At 38.6% G+C, this 18,461-nt stretch overlaps 1 protein-coding gene across 7 annotated transcripts in view; it reads right to left on the minus strand.

The window, feature by feature from the left end:
- Positions 1 to 18,461, minus strand: part of Nebl (nebulette) — a 99,667-nt gene that overhangs the window by 32,575 nt on the left and 48,631 nt on the right. For 4 of the 7 annotated variants that reach the window (XM_069990479.1, XM_069990480.1, XM_069990483.1 and 1 more), the window contains 6 exons: positions 16,078 to 16,188; positions 13,738 to 13,848; positions 10,085 to 10,195; positions 9,817 to 9,927; positions 7,126 to 7,230; positions 4,352 to 4,444 (listed from right to left, as the gene is read on the minus strand). In XM_069990479.1, the coding sequence (XP_069846580.1) occupies positions 4,352 to 4,444; positions 7,126 to 7,230; positions 9,817 to 9,927; positions 10,085 to 10,195; positions 13,738 to 13,848; positions 16,078 to 16,188 (642 nt within the window). The remainder of the gene's footprint in view (positions 1 to 4,351; positions 4,445 to 7,125; positions 7,231 to 9,816; positions 9,928 to 10,084; positions 10,196 to 13,737; positions 13,849 to 16,077; positions 16,189 to 18,461) is intronic. The other 3 variants (XM_069990481.1, XM_069990478.1, XM_069990482.1) reach the window with 3 other exon arrangements.

Below are 18,461 nucleotides of genomic sequence, written 5' to 3' on the forward strand. Positions count from 1 at the left end.
ATATATATATATATATATATATATATATATATATGCACACACATACAATGGAATTCTATGCCTCCATCAAAAAAATGACATTGCCCCATTTGTTAGGAAATGGAAAGGCTTGGAAAAAAGTATATTAAATGAAGTAAGCCAGGCCCAAAGAAACCTAAGTCCCATGGTTTCCCTTATTTGCAATAACTAGTATATGTCTAGGACAAGCAGCAAAGGTCAAAAGCTATGTACACATGACCATATAAGATGATATTAAGCAAAATGAACCCCAAGATAGGGACACAACTGATTTTTTCTTTCTTCCTATTGTTTTTAACGTAAATAATGTACGTATATAATGTGATGTTTTTTGTTTCTTTTGCATGTTCTTCTCCCACGGTATAAGCCCTGTTTTGAGTGTATCTGATTCTGGTGCCCTGAATCTTGTCTATACATTTTTCTAATTTGGAGAGGGGAAGGGAAATAACAAAATGCTGAAATAAGGATACAGGTTGACCTGTTGCAACAATAAGATGTACAAGTCACTATGCTGCAAATGAACTTTACAATTTTGGGGGGGGGGAAGGAGTTAGGGAGGCGGGAAGGGAAGGGATGGTAGGGGAAAAACAAAGGAAGGGGTAACAATGCTCGATAGGAAATGTACTCATTACCTTATTCATATAACTGTAACCCCTCTGTGCAGTATTTTTACAATAAAAAATATTTTAAAAAGAAAAAAATTCATCCTAGCTTTTGACACATATTTCTTCACAGTGGTTCCCCCACACTTAAGTTTCCTGATGGTTGAACATATATTCAATTTATTAAACCCAGCAAACACAAAAGTGTCAGCAGTGCCACTTAATAAAATCTTCAATAAATATGTTGATGTCAAAACTAACTGCAAGTTACACATATAAAAACAATAAATATACAAGGGAGCAAGCTTGAAAAGAAACACCAGAATAACTCCTAACAGTCTGGGAAAGTCTTTTATTTTATCCGGACTCTGGGGTTTCCACCTTTCAAAGATTTGACTTTTTCCACCTTCCAGGGATATTTATAAGGACAAACTATGTTGAAATGAATTTTCTCCTCCACCTGGAACAGCATGCTCTTCGATTTTCAAATCTTAAAAATTACCTGTTTTAGAAGACTGGCCTTAGCATTTCTATTAGGCGAAGTTACGTGAAAGGGTCACCTAATGAGGGAAACAACCATTTGGGGCACTTCAGAGGATTTCAGAGTTCCCTTAACCAGCCATGGATTTCTGATTCTCCTCCCATCTACCAATCACAACTACAAATCACATCTGCTAATCAGAAAAGTAAATAATGCTGGACTGTGCATTCATACAGAACATTAGCACTGGATCCATCCCATAGTAGAGGTGCCTCATAAAATCGCTAACTAATACTGCTTCACCAGGAGCAATATCCTCAGCAATGAGTAATTTCCATTCCATATACTGTATAAAGTTCCTTGTCCTGATGCAGTATTAAATCCAGGAATTCTGTTGCCGTGTTCAAGCAGACTTTCCTATGTGAGAGCCCACGCTACTCTTTGAGCTCCTTACCTAGCTATATTTTTAGAGATCTTCAAATAAATCATGAGGAAAGGAGGTAGATCTTATCCATCATCGTGTCCTATAACTAGGACACATTGTGCCCTATAACCAGGACAATGCCTGACACAAATGGGTACTTAATGAAGAGTTCCTGAGGAAATGAGCATGGCTGAATTATAGCAAAACCATCACAAACTTCCTGGAATCACATGACAGTCAAAGGACATGGCCTTCAATGTGCTGATGCGAAAGAACATCCAGCCGGGCAGAGAAGTTTAAAGCCTTGCAGAGCATTTCTAACAAGCAAGAATATGGGATGTGAGCTAAAATATCAAAGAAAACAGAAAGTACTTGGCCCACCCAGCTGATCCTGGCTTCTCCTCACTCTCGGATCAGTCATTACATGCACTAGAGCAGCCTTACAGCTTTGTTCTTCATATCAGATCTGGGGACAAGGCACAGACCCTTTAGCATGATGAGAAAGAGCTATACTAAAGTATTGGGGCACATTAAAAAAACTGGCATATAGCCTCCGCAAAGTCTTCGTTAGGATTTTTACAATAGGATATATATTACTAACAGACTTCATCTGAGAAATCACCATCTCTACATAGGTAGGAACGCATAGGAAAAGAAAAGAGAGAAGAGAAAAGGTAGGCAGGGGAAGGAAAGATACTATTTCAAATATAATTGGCAAGGTCATTTCAGGAGCTATTTTAATATACTAAAACACATGGAATATACTGGGTTTGAGAAAAAAGCATACACACACACACACATATATATATTCATACATATATGTGTATGTATTTGTGTGTGCATATGGAAGCACACAATTAGGAGACATATGTTGAAAAAGAGAGTTAAATCTACTCAAGATATTTTAGAAATGCCTTGGCAATGTTTAACTTGACTAAGACAGAAATAGAAATGAAGACCCACCACCTCCTATCTCAAATCACACTCAGAGAGGCTCAGTGTCTGTGGGTTTAATATGAGTAACGACACCAACAGCAGTCCAGAACAACAAGAGTTAAATTGAAAATTCAAAACAGACTACTTCTAAATAAAATCCAAAGACCAGCTGTTAGCCAAGAGCTAATAGAGAGAAGTCTTGCCTTTGGAGGTGGAAAATGTCGAGATGTTTAAATGTTAGTGAACCACTTCTCACTTTGACAGATCCCACTAATCTTGAAAGGGCAACTTTCCATCTGAATACTAAGCAAGACTTTATGACCCAGCTTCAGAAATCCAGAGCCATGCACTTGTTGTTGCCAGAAGAGACTGCAGGATGCTCAGGATAGAAATGCTACATTGTATGATATGTATGTACTGTGTGGTTTTCCCAGGTAAGAAGCCCAACATGGTTAAAGATGTTCTCCATACAACTCTAATCAGCTATTTCACATAGGCTGTGGAGCTGCTCATGACAAAACATTTATATCTGATATGTTGATGAGTACATTTCAAATAAGATCATTTGAACGTGAAGAAAACTAGCATTTTATGTTCCCAGGCCCAATGAAGAAGAAATAAAGAAGAAAATACTATTTTTTCTCACATAACAAGAAACTAAATATGCTAAATACACGTGGAGGAATACACATTAGGAAAGGAAGAGAAGTAGTTGTCCATTGCAATATCTAGCACTGAACAGGAGAATTTTCTGCTTATAACAGCACGTGTCTCATCTACATTTTCTTTCCCAAGATTGGAGGATAAGTTATTTTACAGTTTATATTGAGGGCATTTAAAGTATTCTCTGCAAGAGAAGGTAAAAAATAGAGCTAGAAAACAGAAATATGGGCATATACAGACAGCAGATAATAGGATAGAGAGAGAGAGAGAGAGAGAAAGAAATAGAGATAGATAGATAGATAGATAGATAGATAGATAGATAGATAGATAGATAGATAGATAGATAGATAGATAGATAGATAGATCTTTATATGTATATATAAGAGTAAAGCAGAAGTGGTGCAGTAGCTCAAGTGGTAGAGCACTAGTCTTGAGCTGAAGAGCTGAGGGACAGCACCCAGGCCCAGAGTTCAAGCCCCACAACTGACAAAATAAAAAAATAAAAATTAAGAGTAAGCTCAGAAACATGAAGCTAGTGGATAAAGATGAATCGATACTACATTGTTTTTAAAACCTAAACCTCCAAATTGGGCAGTGGTCATTCACACCTATAATCCTACCTACCCAGGAGGCTGAGAGGATCACAGTTCAAAACCAGCCCAGGCAATAAAGTCTGAGACTCTTATCTCTAGTTAACCACTAGAAACCAGAAGTGGAGTTGTGGCTCAAAGTGGTAGAGTGCTAACATTAAGCAAAAAAGTTCAGGAACAGTGCCCAGACCCTGAGTTCAAGCCCCATGACTGACAAAAAAAAAAATCTAAATCTTCACTTAAGATACTAAATAAATATTCTGGAGCCTTTGGTCATTCAGTTGGGTTAAAGCTCTTTTCCTCCAAGTTGTTGAGAGATACTAAATGAACCCTTTCTCTGAAAAATTTAATATAGTTAAACTCTGTTCTAAATATGAAATGTAATCCTAGACCTCATTAAAATGACCTATGTCATCTTTACTTTTCCACAGCAAAATGAAATGATGCTTTATGTTCAAGAGAAACAAGGCTACAGTTCTCATTCTGAAAGTTAGGACTCTGATGGTTCATGAAATCATATATCAGTAAAGTAAAAACTAAGAGAAAAAATCAGTCTGCTAAGTAAAGAACTAAAAACAGTCATCTAGCTTTAGCTTCTGTTTACCCCTGGACAAGATAATAAATGCTGAGAACTTACTGAGCTAATATTCTGCTGGGTTTTCTTCACTCGCTCAATCTCTGGGGTTTCTTTAACTGCTGTGCCAGCTCCTACGTCTTTCTTATAAAACACCTTTATTACAGAAGGAAAAAAAAAGAACTATAAGCTCATTAGAATTCAGGTACTGAATCTGACTGTTATAAAACAAAGACCATGTCTTAGGTTTTATAGTAATGCGAATCCTTATTCTATTTATGAGTACCAACATTCAATGAATCAATTAAATAGTCCATTATGATAATAAATGCATGACATTAGTTTCCTATCCCATAATCTTACAAGAACACCTCTATCTAATACCTGTTCTAAAGTATGATTGATACCTTAGCTAGATGCAGATTACTTTCTTTTCTTTTTCTTTTTTTTTTTTTTTTGTCGGTTGTGGGGCTTAAACTCTGGGCTTGGGCGCTGTCCCTGTGTTCTTCAGCTCAAGGTGAGTGCTCTACCACTTGAGCCACAGTACCACTTTCAGTTTTCTGGTGGTTTATTGGAGATAAGAGTCTCATGGATTTTCCTGCCCTGGCTAGCTTTGAACCACGTTCCTCAGATCTCAGCCTCCTGAGGTGTGAGCTACCCGAACCCCGTCTGCAGATTACTTTCTTTAAGGACAGAAATTAGCAAACTAGAGTTTCCTTCTTCAAATATGGATATATACCACAAGTGCACTGAGAAAAATCAGACTGAGTATGGTGGTATACACCTGTAATCTCAGCTACTCCAGAGGGTGACACACCAGCCCCCCCAAAAAACCAACACTGAAAGAAAAAAGCTGGGGCATGTCTCAAGGAGGTAGAGTGCTTGCTTAACAATTAAGGAGCCCAGGGTTCAATTGCAAAAGCTCACCGGGCAGTTTATTAATTTTATTTTTTGGGGGTCTGGTCATGGGGCCTGAACTCTGGACCTGTTGCTGTCCCTCAGCTCTTCAGCTCAAGGCTAGTGCTCTACCACTTGAGCCACAGCACCACTTCTGGCTTTTTCCTTTTTGCTTATGTGGTGCTGAGGAATCAAACCCAGGGCCTCCAGCATGCAAGGCAAGCGCTCTACCACTGAGCCACCTTCCTAGCCCCAGTTTATTAATTTTAATTTATTTAATTTATTTAATTTTAAACACCTGCTATTCTTTCCAAATGCAAAGAAATCTTCATTGTCTTCCAAGTAAATACTAGCTCTATCATCGATGTTGGCATTAACTCTATAGTCTGTTCCCCTCTTCCTTCTCCTATTCATTATCTTTCCCCCAGGGCTCATGGTCCCTAACAACATCTACCCCTTTGAAACATGAACTGAAGCAAAAACTAAAAACAGAAACAAAATAAGGGCCCTGAGAAAAGCGTCTGAGGACAACACTGCTTCCGCTCTTGACATTTGGCAACCTGTAGGCCCCATGGGGTTGGGAGAGCATGACATGAGGAATTGTCTTCCTTCAGAAGCTCAATCTGGAATGCTACAGAATCACAGCATTGCAGGAAAACAGCCTCTGATCCTTCGAGTGAGAATTTCCCATATCGCTGCCCAGTCTGGCCCACTGTGGGGAGACCACAAAAATACCAGACCAACCGACCCTGAGAGCTAGCCCCTCCCTGTTAATCAGAAAAGAAAAAGTATCCCAGCCTTTGAATTTCATTGAATCCACATTCTTAATTAGACACTTGCTTAAGTACTAAATGACTTCACAAATTCTACATGATGGTGTTGACTATATGATCAGTTTTCTAATTTTAGAATTGAATTCAAATTTATACATTTACCCACTAAACCCGGGCCCAGTCTCTTAATTAACAGTGTGGATTTTTACCTCCAGTTCTTCAAGAAAAGATATGAAAGCTTAGGAGCTGTAATAAACTAGTCAATCTCTAAAGATCCATGTAAAGAATCAAAAGAGCCAGAAGAAAGTCACCTCACAGAACTATTTTCATCTTCGAAGTGAAGTCAATAGGGAAAATTAACATACCTTTCCTGGATTAAACTTTCATATCCTATTAATAATGGTGGCTTGTATCAAGCATAAAATTTGAATTCCAAAACTATCAAGACAAATTAGAATTTATGAAGATAATTGGTATTTTTATTATTTTGAAGAAACCCATTTGGTTGTAAGTAATGAAGCAAAAAATGTATCAGACATCTGGGAGGAAGTAAAGGGTGAGGAGAGCTGGGGATGAGCTCGGTGACAGAGTATTTGCCTCACATGCAAAAGGGCCTAAGTTTAAAAAAAAAGTAATGCAGTAAATGTAAAAGAAATATCAAGGGGCTGGGAATGTGGCTCAGTGGTAGAGCGCTTGCCTTGCATGCATAAGTCCCTGGGTTCGATTCTTCAGCACTACATAAGCAGAAAAAAATAAGCCAAAGTGGTGCTGTGGCTCAAGTGGTAGAGCGCTAGCCTTGAGCTGAAGAGCTGAGGGACAGTGCCCAGGCCCAGAGTTCAGGCCCATGACCAGACCCCCCCCCAAAAAATATATATGCTAGACATCTCTAACATAAATTAATATCTAACACCGAAATCTGAAATCCTTCCAAGTTTGACTCTCTGAGCACTGACAAATGGGCAACAGTCAAAACATGTGCACTGAATGTCTATAAAATTGCTTCCAGCAATTTGTAACACAAATGAATTTCATGTTTAGACATAGGTCTCGTTCTCAAAGCCAAAAGTGAATTTTAAGTGCAAACATTCACCATTCCAACACTACTTGAAATATTTCTGGTCCCAAGAATTTCACGTGGGAGCTACTCAGCCTGAAATGGCTACTCACGGCACTAATGTTCTGTTGGCTGGTCTTGATCCTCTGAATTTCAGGAGTATCGACCACAGTGGAATACTTCGAAAGCATTTTCTCTGCCTCACCTTTATACTTTTTCTAGAAATACAAGGTTGATAGAAATCTGAAACAGTGTGTGCGTATGAGAGACAGACAGAGAACGATACCTCCACTTCCAGCAATACCATATATATTGTTCTAACTCTAATCATAAGATTCACATGGAAAAGGAAACTGAAAACCAGCAAGGATCGAGGGAGTGAGCAAGGAGTACCACAGTCTCGCCTCTGCTCAGGCTGTGGTTCCCACCCCAGATCCCTCAAATGCCTCCAATTCTACATCCTTCCTAAAGGACCGACACTTCCCTAAGCTGCCCTAGTCTCTGTTCTAACAGCCCCATTTCTACTCTGGGTAGAGCCCAGTTCTTCACAGCTAGTTTTTCACTTTCTTCTGGATTTGTGATTTGCTTCCTACTTTTAGGTAAGGATACTTGATTAAGGAAAGACACTAGTATTTTTGTCAATAAGAGTTAGAGGGGGGAAAATAGCCAGGTGTCAGTGCCTCATGCCTGTAATCTTAGCTATTCAGGAGCAAGATTTTCTGAGAAAGGAGATTCAAAGTTAGCCATGGCAGGATAGTCTATATTTCCAATTACCAAAAATAGAAACAGGAAGTAGAGCTGTGTTCAAGTGGTAAAGCACTAGCCTTGGGGGGAAAAAACAGAAAGCTCAGGGACAGTGGCCAGCCCCCCAGAATCAGCACACACACACACACACACACACACACACACACACACACACACACACACACACACTTCTCTAAATAAGTCCTGATGATGTCCTATAAAACCTAGCAATACTTTACTTTTAGTGCAGCATACATAATGCTTATTATGTAATAGGTAAATACTCAACACATACTTAATTGTATTGACTTCTTCCCACAAGCAAATACTAGTACCATCCTCATCTTACAGATGGGGAAACTCAGGGACCAGATAGTAAGTGTCAGAGCTAGGGCTTCAATTCTCAGGCACGATGGTTATCAAAGTCAGACCAAGGCCTCTTAATGATGCTGAAATGTAGCACTTGTCATTGCAACCATTCCCTCCACTAACTCAAATATCCATTTGCCTATTTTACATACTACCTAGAACTTTCACACAACTCACAGCTACAGCCACCATCTCCAAGTTCTTGTGCCGCCTCAGGATCACATGCACTTCAGAATCAGCCCAAGTGCTGTGGCCCTCAAAGAGGCCAATGTGAGCCAAGGAGGCTGAGCAGACAAATCCTTTGACATTCTGACTCTACCATCTTAATACTCTCATGTTTGAAAAAATGGCTATTTAGGCTCCTTGCTTTTATTCTAGCCAGAATTTGAACAAGTTTAGACAAATTATGTCAAAAGTACTTTCAACATAAATTCCATCAATCACATTTATTCTGTTTCCTCAATTGCTGCCATTGGGATGCCTTATCAACTATATAAAGCTAATGCCAAAGGTATTATTCACTAATGAATGTTTTTGCCCTAATTTTATAAGTCATTTTTATAAGTATTTTCATCTGAGGTCATTATCTCTCACATGCAGATTTTTATTTGTAGACAACATGTGACAGGTTAAATGCAAAAAGAAAATTTAATACATAACCTAAAAACTAAGAAAAGCGAGGGAAAGGGTAGAGTTGGAGGGGTGGGTGAGAATGTTGAAATGGGTCACATTGATCAGCATGCACTGTATTCATAAACTGCTCTGTTGAATGGCAACTTCTTTGAATATCTACCTCAAAAAAATAAAACTATTCTTTTAAAAAGAAAGGTACGGGCTGGGATGTAGCTCAATGGCAAAGCACTTTCCTAGCAAGTGCAATATCCTAGGTTCAATCCCAGTACCAGAAAAGAAAAGACAAAAAAAAAACCCACAGTTAAAAAGAAAGGTATATGTGGCAGGTATATTCTGAAAAAAATAAATAAATTTTACCAAAAAAAACCTTAGCTCTTCCCTTAATTTTTGGTGAACATTATTTTCACCTTATTACTCTGTACAGTTTTAACTACTGTTGGTTTTTTTTATTTGGGGGGGGGGGTCCAGTCATGGGACCTGAACTCTGGGCCTGGGCGCTGTCCCTCAGCTCTTCAGCTCAAGGCTAGCGCTCTACCACTTGAGCCACAGCGCCACTTCCGGCTTTTTTCTTTTTGCTTATGTGGTACTGAGGAGTCGAACACAGGGCCTCATACATGCAAGGCAAGTGCTCTACCACTGAGCAACCTTCCCAGCCCCTAACTACTGTTGTTTGTATTCAAAGTTGATCCCTTTTAAAAACATTTTTCTTTATGAAATGGTCAAAGGAACAAATCTTTGAAATTATGATTCTATAGTTTGAGCAAATAATATTCAAACCAAATGTGTATTCAAGTCAAAAACTTAAGATCAAGGTCAGCATGTCCTTGGACTCAATACAGAGGCCCCACATGGGAATCCCTCCATCCCCATATCTCCGGAATCAAATCTACATTCATGTCCTTTTAATGAGTGAGGTTAATCAAATTTGGCCAGGGGGTTCTTCACTTTGACCACAAAATCTTCACAGTCTTAAAAAATATGCAAGTCATTATGACCCACAAAGCACATCGTCATGGATATTAGAGGAATTTCTCTAAACATGGACATTCTTGACCCACCTGGCTATAGATATCAGATGCCCGCTTGGCTCGAAGCATATCCGGGATATCCGCATTCACTTGCATTCCTTTCCCCTTAATTTCATTTTCTAAGTCTTTCTTATACTGTTTCTAAAAGAAAAGGGAATAATCACAGAGCTTTGTTTAACTTTCAATAGCAATGTATGCATTTGCATATTGAATAGCAAAGTCACTGCATATAGGGAACATTGATATTCTTGCTATGTATGTGTGACCGGATGTGTTTTTGCACCTGCTGCTTCCTTACCTGGCTGGCCATCTCGGATGCTCTCTTTGCTCTCTGAACATCAAGAGTGTCTGCACTGACCTGCATCCCTTTCCCTTTAATTTCAGTCTCCAGGTCTTTTTTATAGTCTTTCTACAGAAATGAAATACAAAGTTAGTGTTCTATAATCATTTCATATATTATACTGAAAAACATGATGCAATTTGACATAGACACTAGCGATTAAGTCGGACCCTATTACTTTTATTTCTACAAACCAAGAAAGAGTTTTAACTTTAGGTAGGAATATGACTTCCAGTCATCAAAAGAGTTTTGTCTTACTAAGTAAACTAAGAAAAAGAACAGGGCTAGGTAGGAAGGCATTTTATATTTCAACATACTATGCATCACAAATTATTCATTAACATAACTTGGTTGATGAACAGCAGTAAAAAGTGATAGCTACTCCCCAGTCTGAGCCATTTAGCTTGAATGAGATTGGCCGAGTCTTCCTGGGCCCTGTGGGACCTAAATAAACCATTGTTCTCCATCCCTAGCCCTTCAGGATGGGTGCACTTCTTTTTCTATGGAAAAATCAGAAAATGCTTTCTTTCCTTCTAAGCATGAATGGAAAAGGATGCAGCCTCTAGTTGCTATAGCCAGATCTTTGTAAATAGAGCAAAAAAAAAAACCTTGAGATTTCAGTCAACAGTCAGAATTATATAAAATACCATATAAGCAATATGTTGATAGTGATGGGGATACATTCTTGAAAAGGTGTCAGTAGGTATCTTTGCTGTTGTATGTACACAAATCTAGGTATCAATGGGTGTCTTTGTTGTAGTATGTACACAAACCTGGAATGGTGTAGCAATCTAAAACTGAAGCTTCTGGATAAATTTCTTATAATGAAGAGGAATGCACTCTAAAGTAACTAGAAGTATAGTTAATACAGACACCCATAAGATAGCTTGTCTATAAGGAGAATCAAATGGTATGTACTCAAACTCATTGTGTATGTGCTGTTCTTTTTGCAGGACTGGAGGCACTGTGATTTTTGCACACCAGGATCACTATGAACATGGGAATAAGATGGGCGTTATGGTAAGAGGACAGCTACAATGCCATTGGGCAATAGGATTTTTTTATCTCTATTATAATCTTTTTTTTTTTTAGTCATGAGGCTTGAACTTGGAGCCGGGGTGCAGTCCTTGATCTCATCCACTCAAGGCTAGTGCTCTACCACTTTGAGCCACAGCTCTACTTCCAGGTTTCTGGTGATTAACTGGAGATGAGTCTCACAGTCTTTCTTGCCTCAGCTGCATTTGAACTGCAATCCTCAGATCTCAGCCTCCTAAGTAGCTAAGATTACAGGTGTGAGCCACCAGCGCCCATCTTCTATTATAATTTTATGAGATCACCATCATGACCTAAAGTCTTTATGCAACACATGACTGGACTTACAACCCATGCTTAAATATCCCCTAATGTTCACTTGAAAGAACAATAAACTACTTTCAAGAAATTATCAGCTTTATTTATATCTCCAGCTTGAGGTAGATCATCTGTTCTTTACCAAATAGCCATAATTGCAGATATACATATCTTAAGGGTCTCTTGTTGGATTGTAAAACTATTAAATTCCATGAGATGTATATTTATTTTATGGATTTTTGTATGTTAATTTTTTATTACCTTTTTCAATTAAGCTTTTCTAAAAAGAATTGTTTTGTCATATTGTAGATTCTCTGCTATAAAATAGTTGCTGGTTTGCTTACTTGAGCTGCTCTAAATAAACTGAAGTTCTTTAGAACGTTTAAATAAGGTGTGAATAAACTCTTGATCCCTATTTTCTACTCATAACTCTGCTTGCTTTTTACTAATGTAGACTCTGTTACACTTTTCTAAATAGAAGTCTAAGTATTAACATTTAACTTTCAAACTAATAATATTTAATTATTACCTGTAAAATACCTCATTTTCAATACACTACTTAGAGCCCTGAACCACACATTTGTTTGAAGGACAATACATGTGGACACTAGGCACTGATGATAGACAGCCACCCAGGAGAGAAAGAAGCATGTGGCTCCACTTTACCATACCAATTATTAAATCTAAGTCTCAGCTAAAGCAGAGACGACATTATTTTTCATTATTGCTATACTACCAAACTCCCCAAATCTAAGGGGCTTAAAATGTCTAAGGTTTGGTATTCCAAGGTGACAAACCCAAGGCATGAGTGCATTTACAGCCCCTATAGGAGTGACAAGAAAAAACTCTCCCATTCTCATCTACACAGACCATTGGAGATCATTGTTATAATAATATACTACATGGACTTTAGCTCAAAGCTAAAGTGCGGGTTATTAAAAATGAACTACAGCAATATTAGAAACAAACTAGCCCAGCAAAATGATTCATGTCTGTAATCTGAGTTGTATGGGAGATGGAGATCAGGAGAATCTCAGTTCCACACCATATAGGGCAGGCACTTCTCAGGACTACATCTCAAATCATAAAAAGCAAGGTAGAGGTGGTGATAAATATCTGTCATCTGAGCTATAGGAGATGTGTTAATAGGAAGGATAATGACCCAAGTCAGATCAGGCACAAATGCATGAAAACATTATTAAAAAATAACAAAAGCAAAAAGATCTGGGAGTGTGGTTCAGGGGTTAAACCACCTACCTAGCAAGCACAAGGCCCTAAATTCAACCTCCAACACAAAGAACTAGAGCAAAGTTCTAAACTTCAATGGAAAAGGATCTGAACCTATCAGTTTGGCAATACAGGACATAGTGATTATATGCAAATGAGATATTTCAGTTATAAAGATGAAAATGACAGGCCACCATAATATAGCTGACTCCTCTCAGCCCATTTTCCCATAAGTCCTAAGTAACTAAATCTGCACTACTTTCCTAGTTTATAGGAAACAAAGAGAAATCTAAATCTATATGTTGTTGCATAAACAAATTAATTAGCACTAATATATCCCAACTTCCTGTAAGAGGCATTAGACTTAGAAGTATGCCCCTTAGATACAAAATATACAACTGGTCCCATATTCCTTGCTGTAGAAAACAAAATGCCATCCACCGACTCAAACAACCATTCTGCTGGGGAGGATTTCAAAAGCTCCTTTTCTACCTCTCAACTCCCATTCTGCTATCACAAGCTCCAATCCAATAACCTGAACCGAAACCAGATGTAACCCTCCTCCATATAATAAGGAAAAAACACAGTGAATTCTGAAATTCCAGTGGCTGGGGTAAGAACATATACTACCAGGACAAGAATGGAAACCAAATCCTGGCAGGAATCTATTGCAATGACCCTGGAGATAGAGCTGGAAGCGTAGCAGTCAGACTTAGAACAACAGTGTTAGAGGGTGGGATCAATAAACCTTACTGATGAGATGAATCCAAGTGACTTCAACAATTGGTTTGGTGCTGTTTGATGAGTTGGGGAGGTAATAATGAAACTGAGGACCCCAGTTTGGGCAGGCCATGTCAAGCTTCCTTTGATGTCTTTAAAGCAAACCTCTCAGACTTTCAAGTAAACATCATGATTGGAAATAGCTTCCATTCCAAACCATCAAAGCTTTGAGAAATTCCTACGCACCAATGGAGTCACTAATGCGATTTGTCAAGTTGCAAAACAGAAATGTGGAGTGTGAGCCACGTTACTACCTCGCTGGCTATCTCAGTAGCCTTCCTGGCACGCTGGAATTCAAGGGTGTCAGTGCCAACCTGCATTCCTTTCCCTTTAATTTCTGACTCCAGGTCCTTCTTGTATTCTTTCTGTAAAAGATGACATTGTATAGCACTCAGACATGGTGGACAAATACGTCTTTGTAGTGAATGACTGAAAAGCAAAGCCAAACCTGAGAGATGAGGCACAGCTTATTCACGGTGAATGACTACCTGTAATAAAATTTCCTGAACTAGATAGAACTCTTACTCATTTCTCTCATTGAAAAGGTTCTATGAAGCTCTGAAGATTTTTTTTTATGTTAAGAAGACAATAAGAAAATAGTTGAGGATCTTCATGGACAATTGTGCCAGTGGCTGGAGGACAGGAAAATGGGGATAAATGGGCTAAAATAGAAAGATCAGCTTTAAGCCAGTGACATTCTTTTTTTTTGGAGAGGGGGGTAGGGGTCCGGTCATGGGGCCTGAACTCTGGGCCTGGGTGCTGTCCCTCAGCTCTTCAGCTCAAGGCTAGCGCTCTACCACTTGAGCCACAGCACCACTTCCGGCTTTTTTTTCTGCTATGTGGTGCTGAGGAGTCGAACCCAGGGCCTCATGCATGCTAGACAAGCGCTCTACCACTGAACCACCTTCCCAGCCCACCAGTGACATTCTAACTGTGACACGGCAAAGGTTTCTTACTATTTCTATTTACTCATCTGTGAAACCATGTTATAATAAGGATCTATGAGGAATCCATGGTAAGAGCTACTTGGCATACAGCACAGAGCCCAGCACTGAGGGCTTTCCAGTCATTTTCCCTGGTCTTCATTAGTGTACCCTATATGAGCCCTTCTTTCTAGCAAGGCCTGATTCACTGCTGCTCCTGCACTGTTTTGCCATGCTACTGTGTCTAGTTATACTCCAACACTAAGAGTTTAGGACCTTTTTCCCAAATATTATAGACAAGAGAGTCCAAGGATGATGGTTGAATGTGGACTGCTCATACTATTGTAAATGATTTGTAGAAATTAGGAGCTGTGTGATAATAATAATACCAAAGGCAGGTTAGTGAACATCTACTGTATTCTGGCAAAAATAAACCCTCCATGGTTCTCTTTTGGGAGATGGTCTCAATCCATGGAGTCATATGCATATTCTACAAAATTAAGAAAATTGAGGGAAGGGATGGGGTTGGCAGGAATGGGAGAGATGAAGAAACATTGATCTAGATTCATTGCATTCACATATTACTTTGTTGAATGGCAACTCCTTTGTACAAACACTTAAAGATAAAAGACAGAAAAATACCCAATATTTTATACTTGAAACATAACTAAATGACATAGAACGTTAACTGAACAAATGGGTATTCCTTTCTCAGGATCAATGAGCCAATCAGCACGTTACTTTGTGTCATGTGACTGGGTTGGGGCTGAGAAAGGAACAGGAACTGATCCAGAGGGATTTGATGCTAGAACCTTAACTGAGGGTGTAAACTATAGATGCTCAGTTCCCAGTGGGATTTATGGTGGCAGGTATGTGCTGTCCTGTCATTACTGGGGACACCAATAGAGAAGATAATAGAACTGAGGTGAAGAAGAACATATGGAGCATCACCTTGAATCCCCTTCTAAAGGAAACACTACTGGGGGCTTTCCTAATCCCTGAGATAACCATTTCCTTTATTGTATAACCATAAGAAGGGCTTCTGTTTTTGTACCTGAATAACAGGCTATCATCCACACTCTGGTTCATTAACAATGAGGACAATACCACTTTAAGCTTTTTGACTGCTAAAATCTTCTAGATTCTCCTCAACATACAGTGCCATTGTATGATACCAAAGCAATGTCACATAAGGACTAAAAGACAGACTGTACTTCGGAGACATTTCACATCTTCTAACATTCACATGACATGACAGGTGACCACTTTAGTGCGAACAACAGGTTAACTGGGTTCGCTCAGCAGCAAGACAAGCATAGAGAGTGAGCAGTGAAGAACAGGAGGGCGTGAACTGTTCAGCTGTGGCTGTTGGCAGACCTTGAGGGCATAACTTCCTAATCTCTTGTTGAAAAGGTCAAGTGAAATCTGATAGAAGTATTCTGGCTTACTATATATATATATTTTTTTTTCTCTAAGAATGGGGTAATGGCCACCTTTCTCACAACACATGGAAAAGAGATGTGATCATCAAAGTTAATTGTAACTCAATGTCTGGGAAAGACTAAGAGGTTTTCCTACTAAATGTGAGTCTAATATAATCCTTCAAAAAGAGTTATGGGTAAAGAAGTCAGCGACAAATTTATAAATATGATGCTGCTAAATATTATTCACCTCACTGGCCATTTCGGATGCCCGTTTTGCTCTTTGAATATCAAGAACTTCTGAATTAAGTTCCATTCCTCTCCCTTTTATTTCATTTTCCAAATCTTTCTTATATTCTTTCTGCAAAACAAAGAGATCCACAGTTCAAAATTAACCAAGAGATCAGTTCCAGTGTCTCACATCTGTAATCCTATCTCCTCCAAGCAGAGATAAGAGAATCAAGGTTCAAGGCTTTCCTTGACAAAAAAGTTGGTGATATGCTATTCCAAATAATAACCTGGGCATGTTGGCACAGGTCTGTAGTACCAGACACATAGGACATCAAGGTAGGGGAACACTGTCCAAGACTAGACTGGGCTAAAAACATGAGACCTTATCTGAAAAAAAAAAATAGCTAAAGCACAAAAGGCTAGAGACATTGTTGAAGTAAGAAAGCCTAGAAAGTTGAAGGCCCTGAGTTCAAGTCCCACTATCAACAATAGAACAATTTACTATGAATTATTTTACAAAGAGAAGAAAATATTGCTGGAAGGAAGAAAATAGATTACTAAACATTCATCCTTCTTTCTCTTTCTGTCAAATTCAGAGTAGTTTTCAATATTACCAATCACTTTTTTTATTCTAATTCCCAATATGTCTTGGTACCATAGTGGACTTTTTCAGAAAAAAAAAAATGTCTTCCTTTTAAGTGGTGAAGAAGATCTTAAGAATATAGGCTTCTTATTAAATATTTAATATACATTTTGAAAAATGTCTATGATAGATGTTATCAAAAGAAAGTAATTAGGAAGAATGGAAAGTCACAAAGCAAAAGATCATTATAGCCAGTTGTTTTAGAAAAGTTTTATAGCTGGGGGTATAAACTCAGTGAGAAGAATTTGACTGCTAATGTGCATAAGCCTGGGTTCCAGCCCAGGACCAGAAGAAACAAGAAAGGTTTCCCTTTCATTTAAAGATTTGTAAAACCAAGCTGGGAAGGTGGCTCAGTGGTAGAGTGCTTGCCTTGCATGCATGAGGCCCTGGGTTTGATTCCTCAGCACTACATAAGCAGAAAAAAGCCAGAAGTGGCGCTGTGGCTCAAGTGGTAGAGCACTAGCCTTGAACTGAAGAGCTGAGGGACAGCGCCCAGGCCCAGAATTCAAGCCCCATGACTGACAAAAAAAAAAAAAAAAAAAAAGATTTGTAAAACCAAATCGTTTTCTGCAAATTATAATATATTTTAGATCTGAATGCCTTTCAAGAATACTTATTATACTTTGTTATTCTCTCTGCTAATGAATTAATTGGATGAGAAAACAATAAATATCTTATTCCCATTAAGCTAGTTTCATTCATGACTAATTTGCCAGATGAAAGATAAAAATCCTCTTTAATGATAAGGAATCATGTTCTCGTTAATTCTAGGGTTTGTTTCATGTTATTCTCCCTCTGTCCTGTAATTAAATTAATTTCAATTAAATAATTGAATTAGCCTGTCCTCTGCTGTGATTTGTAAAGACCTCCCAGTGGAATCAGGTCATCTGCTTTCAGAGCCTGTGACCCAGTAACTCAGCCTTGATTCTCATCTTGGCAAAATGGCACTAAAAATATATGTTCCACCAATGTCCAAGAGCAATAGGGGGAATCAAACCAAATGAAATGAAAGTAATACTTGAGATGCTCTTATAGGACAATGTAAATCTAAAATCCATAATAAAATAGAAAGGTAAACCTATAAATTTTATTAAGTCTCCAAGTGAGTGGCATTTTTTTGGTTGTGGGTTGGTTGATTTGGGTTTGGGATTTTTTTTGTGCTGTCTATTGAACCCAAGGCCTTGAGAATATAAAGCAAGTAGTCTATCATTAAGCTAACAGGCTTTTAATTTTCAGCTGTTATGGTTTGTACTTAAGGTGTTGTGCTTTCTAGCCAGGCATTCTAGCACTTGAGTCATGGCTCCAGACCTTTTTTGCTTTACTTATATTTCAGTTAGGGTTATTTTAGATATGTTTAGTTTTTTCCAGAGGGCAGGGGGACATTTATTTGTCATATGAAATGTCATGACAAGACAAAAGTTAGGATACAGAAAACCCCTAAGGAGTTGGAGGTGTGGCTAAGTTGGTAGAGCAATGGCCAATGAGTGAAAGCATCAGGTACCAAGTTCCAGTCCTGTTCTCAGAACTTAAATAAAGGGGGGGGGATTGGATGGGAGGGCAGGGGGAGGATGGGAAGGGATGGGAAGGGGAAACAAAGGAGGAGGCTACAATGCTTGATAAGAAATGTACTCATTATCTTGCCCATGTAATTGTAACCCCTCTGTACAGTACTTTCACAATAAAAAAGAACTAAAATAAAGGAAAGTTTTAAAACTTATTCTCTTGGGCATCTATCCAACTGACCACAAACCAGGCTACAC

This window comes from Dipodomys merriami, unplaced genomic scaffold (assembly GCF_024711535.1).
Source record: "Dipodomys merriami isolate MVZ:Mamm:240054 unplaced genomic scaffold, mDipMer1.0.p SCAF_4, whole genome shotgun sequence".
NCBI classification, from domain to species: domain Eukaryota; kingdom Metazoa; phylum Chordata; class Mammalia; order Rodentia; family Heteromyidae; genus Dipodomys; species Dipodomys merriami.